We start from the raw sequence: 14,100 nt of genomic DNA, 5'->3' as shown, positions 1-14,100 counted from the left end.
TATTAAACAGCAGTAACTGCAAATTTTTGGGGGCCTTTATTAGTCTGGGGTTTTCAGGGCATTTGTTGGCCTAACCCAGACCAAACCAAAACTCTTGCCTGCTAACTGACATCACAAGATAATTTCACCTCCAGACTGCATTCATTTTAATGAGAAAAGATTTAGATTGGTTCTGAGTTAAACAAAAAAAATTTGGTGTAATCTCTCTTGGGCAGAACTATGAAAAAATTACTTCATACATATCTTGTCTTATTGTTTAATTGGAAAATAATATTACAGTAAATCTTACAGTAAACCCTGTGACATTTGGTCACAATAAATTTGCAAGACAATTCACTGATAGGTGTATAACACAAAGAGCAATCTACATTTAGGAAATGATTGCACATTACAAAAAAAAAAAAAAATGGTGAAAGTTTTAAAATGATCACTCTTCTGAACACTGACTTAAAATCTAAACACATCCAGGCTAAAAGAAAAGTGAATCCATGGTTAGAATATACAAGGGCACCATTGGCTGTATTGTGTGTTGGTCAGGGCATTGACATTCATCAGGTCATGGAGACATAGTCAGAGTGTTTTTCCTCTTGGAGTCCCGCCGTGGGAACGGCACAAAGCTTTTCACCTCTTTGAAACATAACCCTGAGGGCAAAAAGAACATCATTCATGATGTGCTGCACATCCACAATAATATAAACAGAAAGTCACTAAAGATATATTGCATTGGCATTTTAACATTATTATCATTCATTATCACATTACCATATTAAATCATTCAATGTGGCCAATTCTGCTTGTATCTTTCTCATAAAATGCCAAATTCCAGTCCATACACCCCTCTCATCTGCACATTGATTACACTATGGTAATTCTTTCAAATTAATGTTTGCTAAATGTTCTTCACTTACGCTTCCATTCATCCAGGGACAATGTTGCATTGTCGTGGCTGTCATCATACGGAGCAGGCTCAGGAAAGTCGTCTGGGTCCCTCAGGCTGTCGAAATATGGATGCTCCAGGGCCAGTTCTGCTGTGGGTCTCTCATCTCCATCGAGAACCAGCATCTTCTCCAGCAGGTCGATGCCTGCAAACCGTCAGTGGCACAGAGTAAAGCAACAATTTGATCAAACATAAAAATCATCAAATTATAGATGTCAGTGAATGTGTCAAACATTGGTATTGACATTAACCATGTGGCAGGTGGCCGCAAACTGTCCAGACAACAAAAATTAAAGTATGCATTGTTTGATTTCACATGTAACAATTTTAAAATGGTTCCAAAAGATACAAAAAGAGGCAATTCTGCAGCTGCAAGAGACATAAAATGTATCAGATAGAGAATTTCCCCTGTTTTTGACCTCCCTCACACTGACTGTTCAGAGCAGTAAAAGGAAAAGCTTTCATGAACATGGTACAATGGGAGTCATTGCGGTGTTACACCATACAGAGATACAAAGTAACAAAATAGGCATAAAAAGCAAATGAAAGATGATTACTCTGACAACAAACTCCTGACCCTGAGTGACATTGTGGGATGAACACTGTGGAAGAGACTGTAGTTATGCTGAGTCTCTGTGTGATGAAAGGTAAAAATAAAAAGTTGTGGCTCTGTCAACCAATTGAAAAGGACTGTAACTGTGGTTAAACTCACCCTTTGCGCTGGCTCTGGGGAACAACGTTGAGAAGTCTTTTCTGGGATAACGTGGAAGGTTCTTAACGTAACTCTTGGCCTGTTTTTAAAGACAAAACACAACTTAGAACACAAATCAGAAAATCTTATACTATATCTACCCAAAGACAGCATAATAGACCAATTCTGCAGATGCATTTTGTGTCTAATGTCTCACTCACTAGAATAATTACATTTTCAATGTGCTTCAATTAATCAGAAACTGACTGTGGGTAAAAAAATAGACAAAAACAGCAGGAAAACAGGGCCTAGAAAGAAACAACATGGAGAACACTAAAAGCACCTTCCTTGCAAATATAGAGATATCTATTGAGGTTTTTTTATGTGGAAGCTCACACAGAAGAACACATAGGTGTTAGTTGTGTTCACCTTGTTTAACACATCCTCCTGCATGTTTCTGTTGATGTTGGCTTTTCCTCTAGTGCCACCCTCAGGACAAAATTTATACAACTACTGGTAAAGCTTAAGAACAGCTAAATCTGCAGTATGTCATTATTGTTGTATGTAATATATAATGTAACCTCTAATGACTGCTAGTGAAACTTTAGCCATGTTAATATTATCTTCTTGGGTTTCAGTGGATGATTTAGTGCACCATTGCCCAGATGCTTTTACAAACATGAGGCACTGTTACACTCACAAATCACAGAATCCTCAAAATGTATAAAAAATTTTGTCTGGTGAAAGCAAAAATATCATCCAAATATCAGCCAAACTGTTGTTTCATGACCCATATATTCATAGTACAAATACAGTATTTGTACTATGAATATACTACCTCAGGACTGTCCAGCTTCTGTATGAACTCTGGTCCAGGTACTCCAGTTACTTTCATGATCTGAGTCAGCTGGTCCATGTCTGGTCGTAAAAAGGTTACAATTAAGGAATTTAAAACCAACAGTGGAAAGTAGGGTTTCCAACAATGTCTATGAAATAGAATAATAAAGGAAATTGAAAGCCATTTGATGAAACACTGACAGCTTTATTTGCTAACCGCTGGTATAAATCAGTAAAGTGCATCAGGTGCAAAAAAGAACATAAAAAGCAAATATAAAACATGCAGGAAAAAATATGTAGTGGCCTAGTAACGCTGCCTGAGGAAATGTGTTGCTTTTGCTGCATGTAATATACTGTAAGTGCCTTCTGTATTCCATTTTGAACCTGATTTATAGGTCCATCATCAAATAAAACTGTCACTGTTTAATCAAGTGGCTTTCAATCTCATTTATCATTACAATTATCTAATGAAGTGATATTAAAACTTGATATGTGGTTATTTTGGAGTCATACAGTATATTTCCATTTCTGTACACTGAAGCCTTTGCCATCATTTAGCATTACACAGGCCTCAAGTTACCTGCCCAGTCAGTGGACAAAGCAGATAAAAGGATACAGTCTTTTCCTTTGAAAAGGGTCTTTCCATTGATCATTTCTGCCATGATACAGCCCACAGACCAGATGTCCACTATAATAAACACCAAAGTAGAAAAAAAAAACATCAGTGAGAATCTAAGCAAAAAGCACATCAACAAGAAAGAGTGTTCTAGGTTTAGTTCAGTGGAGTAGAAATGAGGAAGGTGGCATTTATATGCCAGAGCAAAGTTCCTATTCTCAACAGAGAGCAGAATCTATTGTGCTGTTTATATTGGGAATACTTGGTGAGTAATACAATCCTCTGAAGGGTGTAAACTTGCCAGAGTTGCTTTCTGTGCTACATTCCATCCTGTAGATATTGTTTACACAATGAAAAACCTCCTTATGAATCTCCCAAAGAAACATAAATTCTGGGGAAGTAAGTCTGAATGCAGCAACAGCTCTGTCATTCAGTCTCAGCACTATCAGGCTGATGTCAGACACATCTGTGTCAACTGCTCACAGATTAAGGGGAAAAAAATATATATTGTAAGAATGACACCCATGCAACTTCAAATGGATTTCAAGCACCAGCGACAGGATGATAGAAACTGCTGACCCATGAAGTACCAGAAAATCTAAAAGAAAAGCTAAAGAAAGAAATCCCTGTAACTGGAGTAGGGATGTTTTCACATGATAAACAGGCACACAGTTACAGTTACAGCACCAACACGCTGACTGAGCACTGACACGACAGCAAGGTAAGAATATGTAACAGCTACGATTGTCTTGCCAGTCTGGGTGTAGTGCATCCAGTTCAGAATGACCTCAGGTGCCCGGTACCAACGGGTCACCACGTAGCCCGTCATCTCGGCATCAGTGCTGCGAGCCAGACCGAAGTCCAGGATCTGCATCACAAGAAAGAAACAGATCACAATCTGGAACACAAACACTGTATACTGTACAGCAGACATCTGTTCAGTTAATACATTGTTTGACTAAGTGTTTCATTTTTACATGCACGTCCACTTATGTGGATACTTACCATGTTTAGATATTTTCATATATTCACTGACATTATTTTACACACACAACATGTTTCTACATTAACATTTTCTGAGCCGGATCTAAGTAAAAAACAAAGCATCTGTCTATAAATCCATATGCTGTATCTTATCAGAATCTTTCTGTACCTGCTGAATCCTGTTATTTACAACAGCCCTTCTCATTTAAGTCTGCTCATGTTTTTCTCAAGTAATCCTTAGAAGTACAAACCTTCAGTTCACAGTCTTGGTTTACTGCCAAGTTTCCAGGCTTAAGATCCTGTTAAAAGAAAATGAGTTGAGTGATGCTTACTTATTGCACATGGTGATTAACAGAAAATTATAGTGTTTGTACTGCACAGTATCAAAACGGGAACTGGGAAGAGCTTTAGTGCTCGTAGTTCCCGTGGCCTGACATGGCTCAGCTGTTTGTCTCTGTGCATAAATACTGTAAAGACTTTAAACAGGGAGAGAATGAGGTGACTCAGCTACAGTAGAAGCTGATCATAAGTCTTGCTGTGGTGTTTCTGCAGAGTCATTCATAAAATACTGTGACATAATGTGTGATAAGTGTTGGACTGTTGGTGAGTGTTGATAACACCTTCACTGATTTAGGAATTACTACTACTAGCAGCAGGGTAACACTTTAACAGAGGACTGAATCAGAGTGCGTGCAACTGTGTTTCTGCAATCTGAACAACACACAATTACTTCATCTCTAACAAATGTTTGGATTATAACCACCACTCACTGGCAGCTAAATTAATACTGAGCATCTATTGAGCAAGCATATATTTTAAGGTTAAAAAGGTAAGAAGTGACACTGCCTTATACATTATATTATACACATTTCCATTGATTTTATCCTGCATAAAATTACACTGTTTGTCTTGGAAGGCTGATATGATTCTAAAATAATATTTTGTGTTATTCATACATGAGTCTATACCAATAGTGCCACTGAAAGGCCCTTAGATAAGAAGCCTATCTGATATAGTGCTGTATTGGTCTATCTCTGCTTTCCCTATTCCGCACACACACACCCACAGGTCTTGGCACTAGGGTTGAAGGGTGTGGCCTAACAGCTCTAGACATGCAGTCAGACATCAGAGACGAGTCAACTCATCCTACCTGTTGGGGCAGGGTTTATTCTGACTTGATAACAATGATGAATTAACCCAACATTCCCATGACCCTCTGTGGTACAGGAAGAAAAGCACGTCTGCAGTTTGAGTCAGAATAATGGACAGTGCAGAGACCTGCACACATTACAGTTTCTTACTAATACCCTATACAGGTAAATTTATCATAGACTGAAAAACATAGCCAGGATAAAGTTATTTTTCCCCCTACGCTCTAATGTCAGCTCTCTATATATTGTGATATATTGACTTGTACTTACCCTGTGGATGATTCCAGCCTTGTGAATGTACTGCATAAAGAAAGAGACAAAAAAAATTATTATTACATTCATATCCAGAGTTTACAGTGGTTTATTGTTTTGTGTATTTTTAATTTGGCTGGTTTTATTGGCATGCCTGTTTACACTAAGAGCTCACCAACGTCAGTTTTGACTTATACTTAAAATACTTCTATGGCATATGACATATACCTTACTTATATACTACACTGTAATTTCATGATACAAGGCATAAAAGGTTGAACCCTCATTACATATATGTGTTATATGATTATCATAAAATGTAAAAAGTTTTAATTTATTACTTCAAATGTTCTTATGATACTTCACGATAAAATTCAGGCTTCCTGACCGGTTGGCTTCCCTGGCTTACCCTGAGTCCACAGAGCATCTGGTAAACGAGAAACTGGACTTTGTCTTCTGAAAGGTGACCTCGCACCTTTGACAGGTCAGTAAACATGTAAGGCATCACCAGGTAGCTGAGAAAAAGAGAGGGAGAGCGAGAAGATATTGAAAGAGACACTAAAATGATTACCTCTGCTAAACAGTCCAAACACGACACAATAGACTTATTCAGTCAAGAATACAACTAAGCATAAAAAGAATCTTTCTTTTGCCACAGTAAGTCACACCACTGTTACTTTACACACCCTGTTAATACTCTAATCCATGTCTTTTCATACTTTCATTATGGAGCTTAGGGTGCTTGTGTATGTTTATTGCGTACTTGATTTGACTTGACTTGATGTAACCCTGCTGCAACAGACCAAGATATCAGTTCAATATATTAATCTTATTCTTATAATAATTTCCATATTACAGTGTGTAATTATTTAATAATAAATGGCTAAATAAAATCAAGTGTGTGTTTGATGTATGTTGAAACACAGTGTGGAAAGACCACTAAGATAAGATTATGACAGACAACAAGGGATGTAACTTGATGTCTCAATACCATCGTGGACCTGGACGGTAACAAACAACAGGTCTCTCGAGAAAACTTAATTTGCCTTTATTTAAAAAAAAATCACATAAATATTGTATTGTGGTCTTGTTATCAAGGTATTATCATATCATGAGATTTTGATGTCGTTAGATCCCTACAAAGAACCATAACACATTTTTTGAACAATACTCAGGGAAAGCTGTGCAGACTGTCTGCTCTGTTCACTGTCAAACTGCTAAACTGTCAGGTTTCATGATGGACTTTTTTCCATCTTAGAGTTCCTTCATACAGTCTCTGTATATAGTGACTCATTCTTGTGCAGTTTGTCACTCTTCAACAGATTTTTCTACATAACTATATGGTCAAAACTATGTGGACACACCTGAGGGCTGTTTTAGTCTTAGGGCCCATTGTTGCAGTTCATGTTACAGTGACATTGCTCTATGCTATACACACAGTGACAACACAGTGCTGCCACCTTTGTGGCAACAGTTTAGGTCAGGTCCTCTCCAGTTTCAAAATGGCAGTGTCACCATGCACCATTATAAGGGAGGCCTCTAAGGACTCCGGCACAAAGCCAGGTCCTAAAAGTGGTAATGGTTTCCAAAAAAGTGATTGACATGTTCAAACATCACATGTGGGTGTAACATATGCGTGTCCACATACTTATGGCCTTATAGTGTATGATATGACAGTCCTTCTTTGCATTATGCACACTCAATGCCCATAGCTTTCCCACGATACAAAAGACCAAATACATTTTCCATATTTTTCCAGATCCAGGTCTTGAGAGTCTTTAAATATTTTGGGGGTGTGATGCATATTAGACCTTATTAAACATGTCAAACAGCATAACCTGCAATGCTCCTGTGAGTAAAAGTATGAGAATGTAGGCCAAATCAGTTTTTCTCTAATAACTGTTGACTGACCTATTGTTTAGACAACCAGAACAGAAACCGATTCCTGTTCCCAAAGGTTCTACAGTCCTGTAGGCATTGCTGTGGGTGAAAACTAAACATGCACATCATCAGAGCGGCGTTGTCTGCCTGCGCCTGTGGGGTTTTTGTTAATATGGTGAAAACTACTCACAAATCTTGGAAGTCATTGAGGCCTGAGGCAGGTGTAAACACATCAAGAAGTCCTATCACCTGGTTGGAATGAAAGAGCGATGTGACGAATACAGAGACATGGGTACGGGTGTGAAGAGTTGAAGTATTTACAACATATTACCACAACTAAAATGCATGGTTACGCAATCAGAGGGATAAAAACACATGTAAAACCTACAGTCTGTTAAAAGAAGCAGGAAATATCCTGGCTTTGATCTACTCACATTTTCATGCTTCATGTGTTTGAGCAGTCGGAGCTCTCGGTAGGCCCTCTTAGCAAAGATCTCTGACTGGAAGGGCCTGTGGAGCTTCTTGATAGCCACTTTCTCTGTGGTCTTCTCATTTATTGCTGAGCTATAGTCAGTAATGGAAGAACAAGTCATTAGCTTTGCAGTCTATGTCTGCGTGTGTTTCTAGTTTCACTATGATTTCACTGCTTTGAAGTCAGAGCAGTGGGAAAATGACAGAGGCCAGTCTATTTTGAGGTTTCACTCTCGCTAAGAAGCTCTGCATGACAATCATATGCCACAGCACTGACGTTCACAGAGGGAGAAACTGAATGCGAGACTCATTCTCTAACTGAGTGGGGGTCTGTGGTTTATTGAGTATCAACATGTAAATGTTTGGCAATTTGTGATGTGCATGTTTGCAGTGATCTGCAGGGCACTGAATCGTAGGAGGAAAGGCTTGTCAGGCTATTTGGAGCCGCATCCACCAACACATATTACACACATCACTTGTGCATGGTGCTGTGGACAACACCGATGCACTAATGTAGGAAATTTCAGTGGCTGATCAACACCAGACAAATGTCTAAAATAAATACAGTACATCTTACACATACAATACCAATGGCACTGTTGAATATGTTTCTGTTCATTATTTTCTTCGCCTCTTGTATTTGCAATTTCTCACAAGATGGTTTTTGTGAGATGTATAATTTGGCAAAATGACAGATAATGGTGGTGGCTAGAGCCTGGTTCCTCAGATGTTGCTTCTTTTAAAGGTCAGACATTTTAAGCTTTAACAGACCATAACACCCACACTATAATGATTAAAACTCTGGTAGCCATAGTCAGCAGGCCCATATCTGCAGCTCTGACAACATCAAAGCCAACTATGATAGATGTTATACTTGCTCAACTTCTTGGACAAAAAAATTAAAGAACTACTTTCCCCTCTCCAAGGTTCTCAAAACTTTAACCCATCGTGTTTCATTGACTTGAAACATGAAGGGATAAAGCTGAGGCTATGTTTCTGAATAAAACTTGAAGCATGAATGTTCAACTGATCTCACACAATATCTTTGTAAATGAATAACAAAATATCATATTTCTATTGCTACAGTATAGATAAATAATATAAAAACATCTAATAGATGCAGTCCAAAAATGTTGTTTGATTTATATTTGGGTTGACTAAAGTGTGTGGTCTACCACAGTAGAGAAATGGAAGCACAGTGCGGGCAGAACAACAAGGTTATATCCTCTGACACATTTTGGGGAATTTAAGAGGGGTTAATGATCTAAAAAGGAGTTTAAACCCTACGATTACACACATATTAGGCATTTTACAGAGATTAGCTGGTGGCTGGTCAACAATTTCTTCTGCACTGTGAACTCGTGCTCATATTTCTAAGATTGTGGTTTGGTTTTAGATCAAAGTGCATTTGTATAAAGTTAGTATGAAACTTGACTACAGTATGTGTATGTATGACAACTGTAGTCACATGGGCCAAGTTTTAGACATTATGTCATTAGCTGATTTTATTTGTCTAGTCAGCTGGATAAACAGCATGTTTGCATTACATGTTTGCTTTAAATAAACATGTGAATGTCAAAACAGGAGCAACTTGTTAACACTCAAAGTTGTGTCTGTTTTGTAACTTGATGCCTTTACCCCCCAAAAAAATCATTTCATTTCTGCACCATGTACCTTGTAAATACATGCAGACAAATAAAGTTGGTAAAAATATAGACGGTACTATATATTTTCAAATACAAATCAATATAAACAGGTATTATTCAGGATGTACATTATGTGTTTGCATGGCTTTCAGTATGTATCACTGTACCTTGTATGTAACTGTATGTGGAGATGAAAGTGCAGAGTGGCCATCTTTAATGCTGTCATGTATTATAGCTGCATCTCCTCTAATAATGTACAGATAAAAACATATATGGTTCAGGTAGCCTTCGTGCTGTGAGATACAGGTTGAGGTCTGCGCGCTAACACGACACATGCTGTCAGGATGTGTTATAAGGTGTCAGGTATAATAACTTGTTACACGAGTTAGTAATAGTGTATAGGTGTTGACAGTGTGTTGGTGAACAGGATATAACCCAGGCCCACCACAGGCTGTACACATGAAGCCAGTGAAGCTATCGTTGATGGGTACTTGGCTCAGACTGAGCAGTATTTCTACACGGTCCAGTCCCAACTACGACACACACTTCATGCAGCGGACAGAACACCGCAAATCACTCACCACACCGAGCCGTACGCCCCGGTTCCTATCTGTTTGAGGCGCGTGTATTTCTCCGGTACTTCCCACACCGTGCTGTTGATTTCCTCCCGAGAAAAATGTGCCCGAGCCTCCATGATGAAGAGGACAAGGCGCAGCTAGAAAAAAAACTTCTCCCTCCTCCTGTATGCCTGTCACTCGTTCTCAAGGTAAGACAAAAACACTGCTCAAGTACGAGACAATATACGCTGCATCTTACTTCCGTTAGGGGGTTTCAAAATAAAGTCAATTAACTACAAAATTAAATAAAGTAAATTCTTCGAAGGACAAAAAGTGACTTAAGTATAAATAATTAAATACATAAATTTAGAAATACCATTTTACGTTACCAAATGTATTAATATTTCATTTATATATTTTTATTTATTTATTTATGCTTATGTGATTTTTGGTCCCTCATAAAATGCAAGTGTTACTGCACTTGCCTCGTATACATATTACATATTTGTATTTCTTCTTGTGGAGTTTTGCACCCAATAATAACAATAAGCATGTTGTGTAAAATGGAAAAAACAACAACAACAACTATCTACCAGCTAACTGTATAGCAAGTATTTTTGATTTATTGGTTTATACGACTCCCATTTGTTTTTTCATTTGAATTTCATTTAAAAACAAAAGACTAAAACAAAACATATCTAATTAGAATGTAACTAGACTTTATTTTGAAGGAATAGTGACTAAAGTTCCGGTCGTATCCTCTGGTGGCTTTACACACAGCTTTACAGTGAACTGCAGTGAGTCTATTACAACATCTTGTTGGCTGGACAACCATTTAACATGTAGCATCATGTAGGTAACATTTCTCTATAAAAAGCCTCATTCACCGTGTGGAGAATAACTAAATGATGTAAACACTATTCAAACCATGAAATCCTTAACGTGAAAAATCAGACGGCTTGCTTGTTCAAACATGTCAATATGACTCGATTTGCTCCCACCCACACACAGTAGGTGTTACTTGTCATGAATAATAACTGTACATTGCCAGAAGTTTGTGAATCATGGCAGCCTACAGCAGGACATTCACACTTACAGGGATAGACGAAAACATGTACTCTAAGCCTGGAGATTTTGACTTTGTACACAAATATATATTTATTATCAAATTAATGAATGATCCATAGCTATAAGTCCTTCTGCCATTTTTTCTTCTTTAGCTGTAATCCTCACAGATGTGTTTTAGTGCTATGACATGAACAAACACTACACTTGCACTGCAAAAAATACATATGTTGTTGCTGTGTTATGTTATTTCTCTACTGCAGTTTTCAACATTAAAATATGGGTTTCCCTTAAAGCCTGAAAAGCCTGAAAATCAACGCTGATATCTGCAGTGTCATCAAGACACATAACCTGGTACTGCTCCCATAACAGCTGATAAGAGACTGACCTTGTGATTTAGATGTTGTTGTTTTTTTCTTTCCATCTGAAGGAGTATCATAAGGCTGTGTGCAGAACTGCAGAATATGTGTATACAATACCAGTATGCTGTTAGATGAGGTGGGGACTATGCGTGTTTTGGAGCATGTGGGGTTAAGGGGATTTTATGAATAAAGTGAAATTGTAACGTTGACCAAATAAAAAATGGCAAATTTGTTGGCATGGCAACAAATGGCAAATGTTCATAAAAATCCTTTTAATTAGTCTGAGAATGTAGGACTTGTGGTGGTAGTTGATTGATGGTGTGTATCAAATCTAATTAAATGATTACACAGAAGAAAATAAATTAGTGAATTAAATCCTATATTCAGGGTTATTGATGTGCAGTGCCTCCCATATTGGGAGGTGGTGGCAGCATTTAAAATAAAAAAAGGACAAAGTTTTTAAGCGTGCAATAGGTAAGATACTTAACTGCTGGATGGCACAGAACGACTACAATATATCTGTGAGGGTTGAAAGGGTTATGGATCAATACCAATGACTCAGCTGTTACTTGGCCAGCTGCTGAACTTGCTGGCTTTCAAAAATCACTTTCCACCCTGGAGAGAAAACATCTCACCCACCTACTGGAGTTTCAAATTGTGATCTAAACCAGTCTGTGTTTAGTCAAGTGATTAGCAGAGTAGACTAGTCTCAAGGAAGATGAAACAGTATTTTTCATTTGACAAGAAAGACTTATCACAAATAACTTGTTGACAAAGTAATCTTAATGAAGAATCACTTTCTAGCCTTTTCCCGAAACTTCCTATTACAATTAGCAATCTTCATCAGAAGATGGACATTTTGCTCAGTTCAGCAATTAGAGGAGCTTGAGATGCTGTTGAGAGCCCCAGAAAAAAAATAAATAAATAAGTGGATAGATTTGTTTTGCCAAAGTATTATATCTAAGGTCATGAATGAACTCACACTCAAGTCAAATACCTCCTTTAACAGTAACGGAGCTACTTATTAAAATGTCTTTCGCTCACACACAAACGCGCATGTCTGTAAACGTCATGGTAATGGGCTGATGACGCACAAAAGAGCTCATATAAATTGATCAGACCTGTTCATTCTTTCACCCAGTGGTTGGACGTGACAGGATGTGGCCTACGTTCAAAACTGATGCTAAACTCGTAGACATCTCTTTTGGAGAATTAAACCAATTTAGAACTCACCTGTAATCAACCTGCGAGAGAAATGTCTAATAATGGATTATCATAGTTGAGGAAAACCTGCGGGCTGGAGTCCTGTCTGAGTTGGACAGTGATCATGCAGGTAAGACAACTTCTAAGCGCCAGACATCTATGGGCTGCTGCCCTGGTGTAAGTTCAACATGGTCTGGAAACAGCAACATTTGTGAAAAAAATACTTGCATATATCAGTGCCTTGGTGGGGCTAACTCTTTCACATATAGAGAATCCACCTCTACACGGCAGCTGAAAGGACACAAATGCATCAGTGAAACATCCTTAAACCTACCTAAACTCTGTTTAATCATGTCATATACATTATAACCACAATTTTACAATCCAAACAAAAGAAAAACATATTTTATAATGTATTATAAATTTGCTGAGCACATTGTAGTGATTTATACCAAACTGACATAAAGAACATAAATCCATGCTTTTCAGAAAGTATAGCTGATTCATGCTATAGTGCAGCTATCCCTCGTACATACAGGCAGCCATATCTGAGCTGTGGGATGATGCTGGAGCTCCTAAAGGAAAGCCCCGCAGACAAATACAAATCTCCAAACAGAGAGGTTCATCTGAGGTTTGAACCCAAGACCTTATTGCTGTAACTATCAAGTCACAGTGCGGTATAGTACAGCTGCAGTAATTTAAAAATCAATAAACCTCAGACGCATTTCAGTTTATAAAACGTATAAAAGCCTAGTGTCATGGCATACTCCTCTTGCATGTGGTTTATGATGGGCTGTCCCCTGTAAAGTAACATTTAAAAGAATAATCCACTAATGGCTGGAGCCAATGATTTTCAAAGGACAATTTAGCACCTGGCAGCAGTTTAATTTAATAGTCTCACTGTAAAATGAAGCAAATGAGCTAAAAGTTGCCTTCACCTTGTCATTCACCTTGACCAAAGGCTAGAAAGTTTTAAGTATACTCTAACAGTAACACTGCATCTCTGTCAGTTGTAAGGAAGTCTGCATACTTTACATTATTCTGTGTAATTATTTTAAATTCCTGCTGGCTAATACATCCAAAATTAAGAGGTGAAATTTGACAGACATCTGTCGTCTGTCTGCTGTTGCCAATATTGATCATAAATCCATGTGCTCTTCTCTGTTAATTTGCATTTTGTCATTTCGTCAAGGTCATTTCCAAAAATAGTTTCAATTGCATAGTGAGGGACACTGTCACTCTGTCTGGGTAAATGTCAGTGAAATGCCAAATTTCAGAGATATTTTCAGAGTCTTTGAGAAACCAAACACAAATGATTTGGATTAAGTTCTTGTGAATGAATTACATCATCTTATCTGACATCATGATACATGAGTCTATTTTGTACTATTGCTGCCAAAATGATGGTAGACGTGTCAGTTATTAGTTAGAGCTGAACAGAATGTGC

General features: G+C 37.9%; 1 protein-coding gene across 1 annotated transcript; it reads right to left on the bottom strand.

Moving 5' to 3' along the window:
- Positions 1 to 17: 17 nt before the first annotated feature.
- On the bottom strand, positions 18 to 10,260 carry mapk13 (mitogen-activated protein kinase 13). The gene is made up of 12 exons (XM_018675220.2): positions 10,048 to 10,260; positions 7,784 to 7,913; positions 7,540 to 7,598; positions 5,878 to 5,983; positions 5,487 to 5,516; positions 4,317 to 4,364; positions 3,835 to 3,949; positions 3,082 to 3,153; positions 2,467 to 2,546; positions 1,650 to 1,728; positions 909 to 1,082; positions 18 to 642 (listed from the first exon to the last, which is right to left on the bottom strand). Exons 1-12 carry the CDS (start codon positions 10,158 to 10,160, stop codon positions 557 to 559), a joined length of 1,092 nt encoding a protein of 363 aa, XP_018530736.1. The 5' UTR covers positions 10,161 to 10,260; the 3' UTR covers positions 18 to 556.
- Positions 10,261 to 14,100: the final 3,840 nt, after the last annotated feature.

This window comes from Lates calcarifer, linkage group LG6 (assembly GCF_001640805.2).
Source record: "Lates calcarifer isolate ASB-BC8 linkage group LG6, TLL_Latcal_v3, whole genome shotgun sequence".
Classification (NCBI taxonomy): Eukaryota; Metazoa; Chordata; class Actinopteri; family Centropomidae; genus Lates; species Lates calcarifer.
The sequence above is the reverse complement of the archived record's forward strand: the minus strand, read 5'-3'. Positions and strand labels throughout refer to the sequence as shown.

Coding starts and splice junctions, on each gene's coding strand:
- mapk13 (XM_018675220.2), bottom strand. CDS start 10,160: ATGGAGGCTCGGGCACATTTTTCTCGGGAGGAAATCAACAGCACGGTG. Junction 7,599..7,783: donor AACACATGAAGCATGAAAAT/GTGAGTAGATCA, acceptor CATTCCAACCAG/GTGATAGGACTTCTTGATGT. Junction 2,547..3,081: donor CCTTTTCAAAGGAAAAGACT/GTATCCTTTTAT, acceptor TTTTACGACCAG/ACATGGACCAGCTGACTCAG.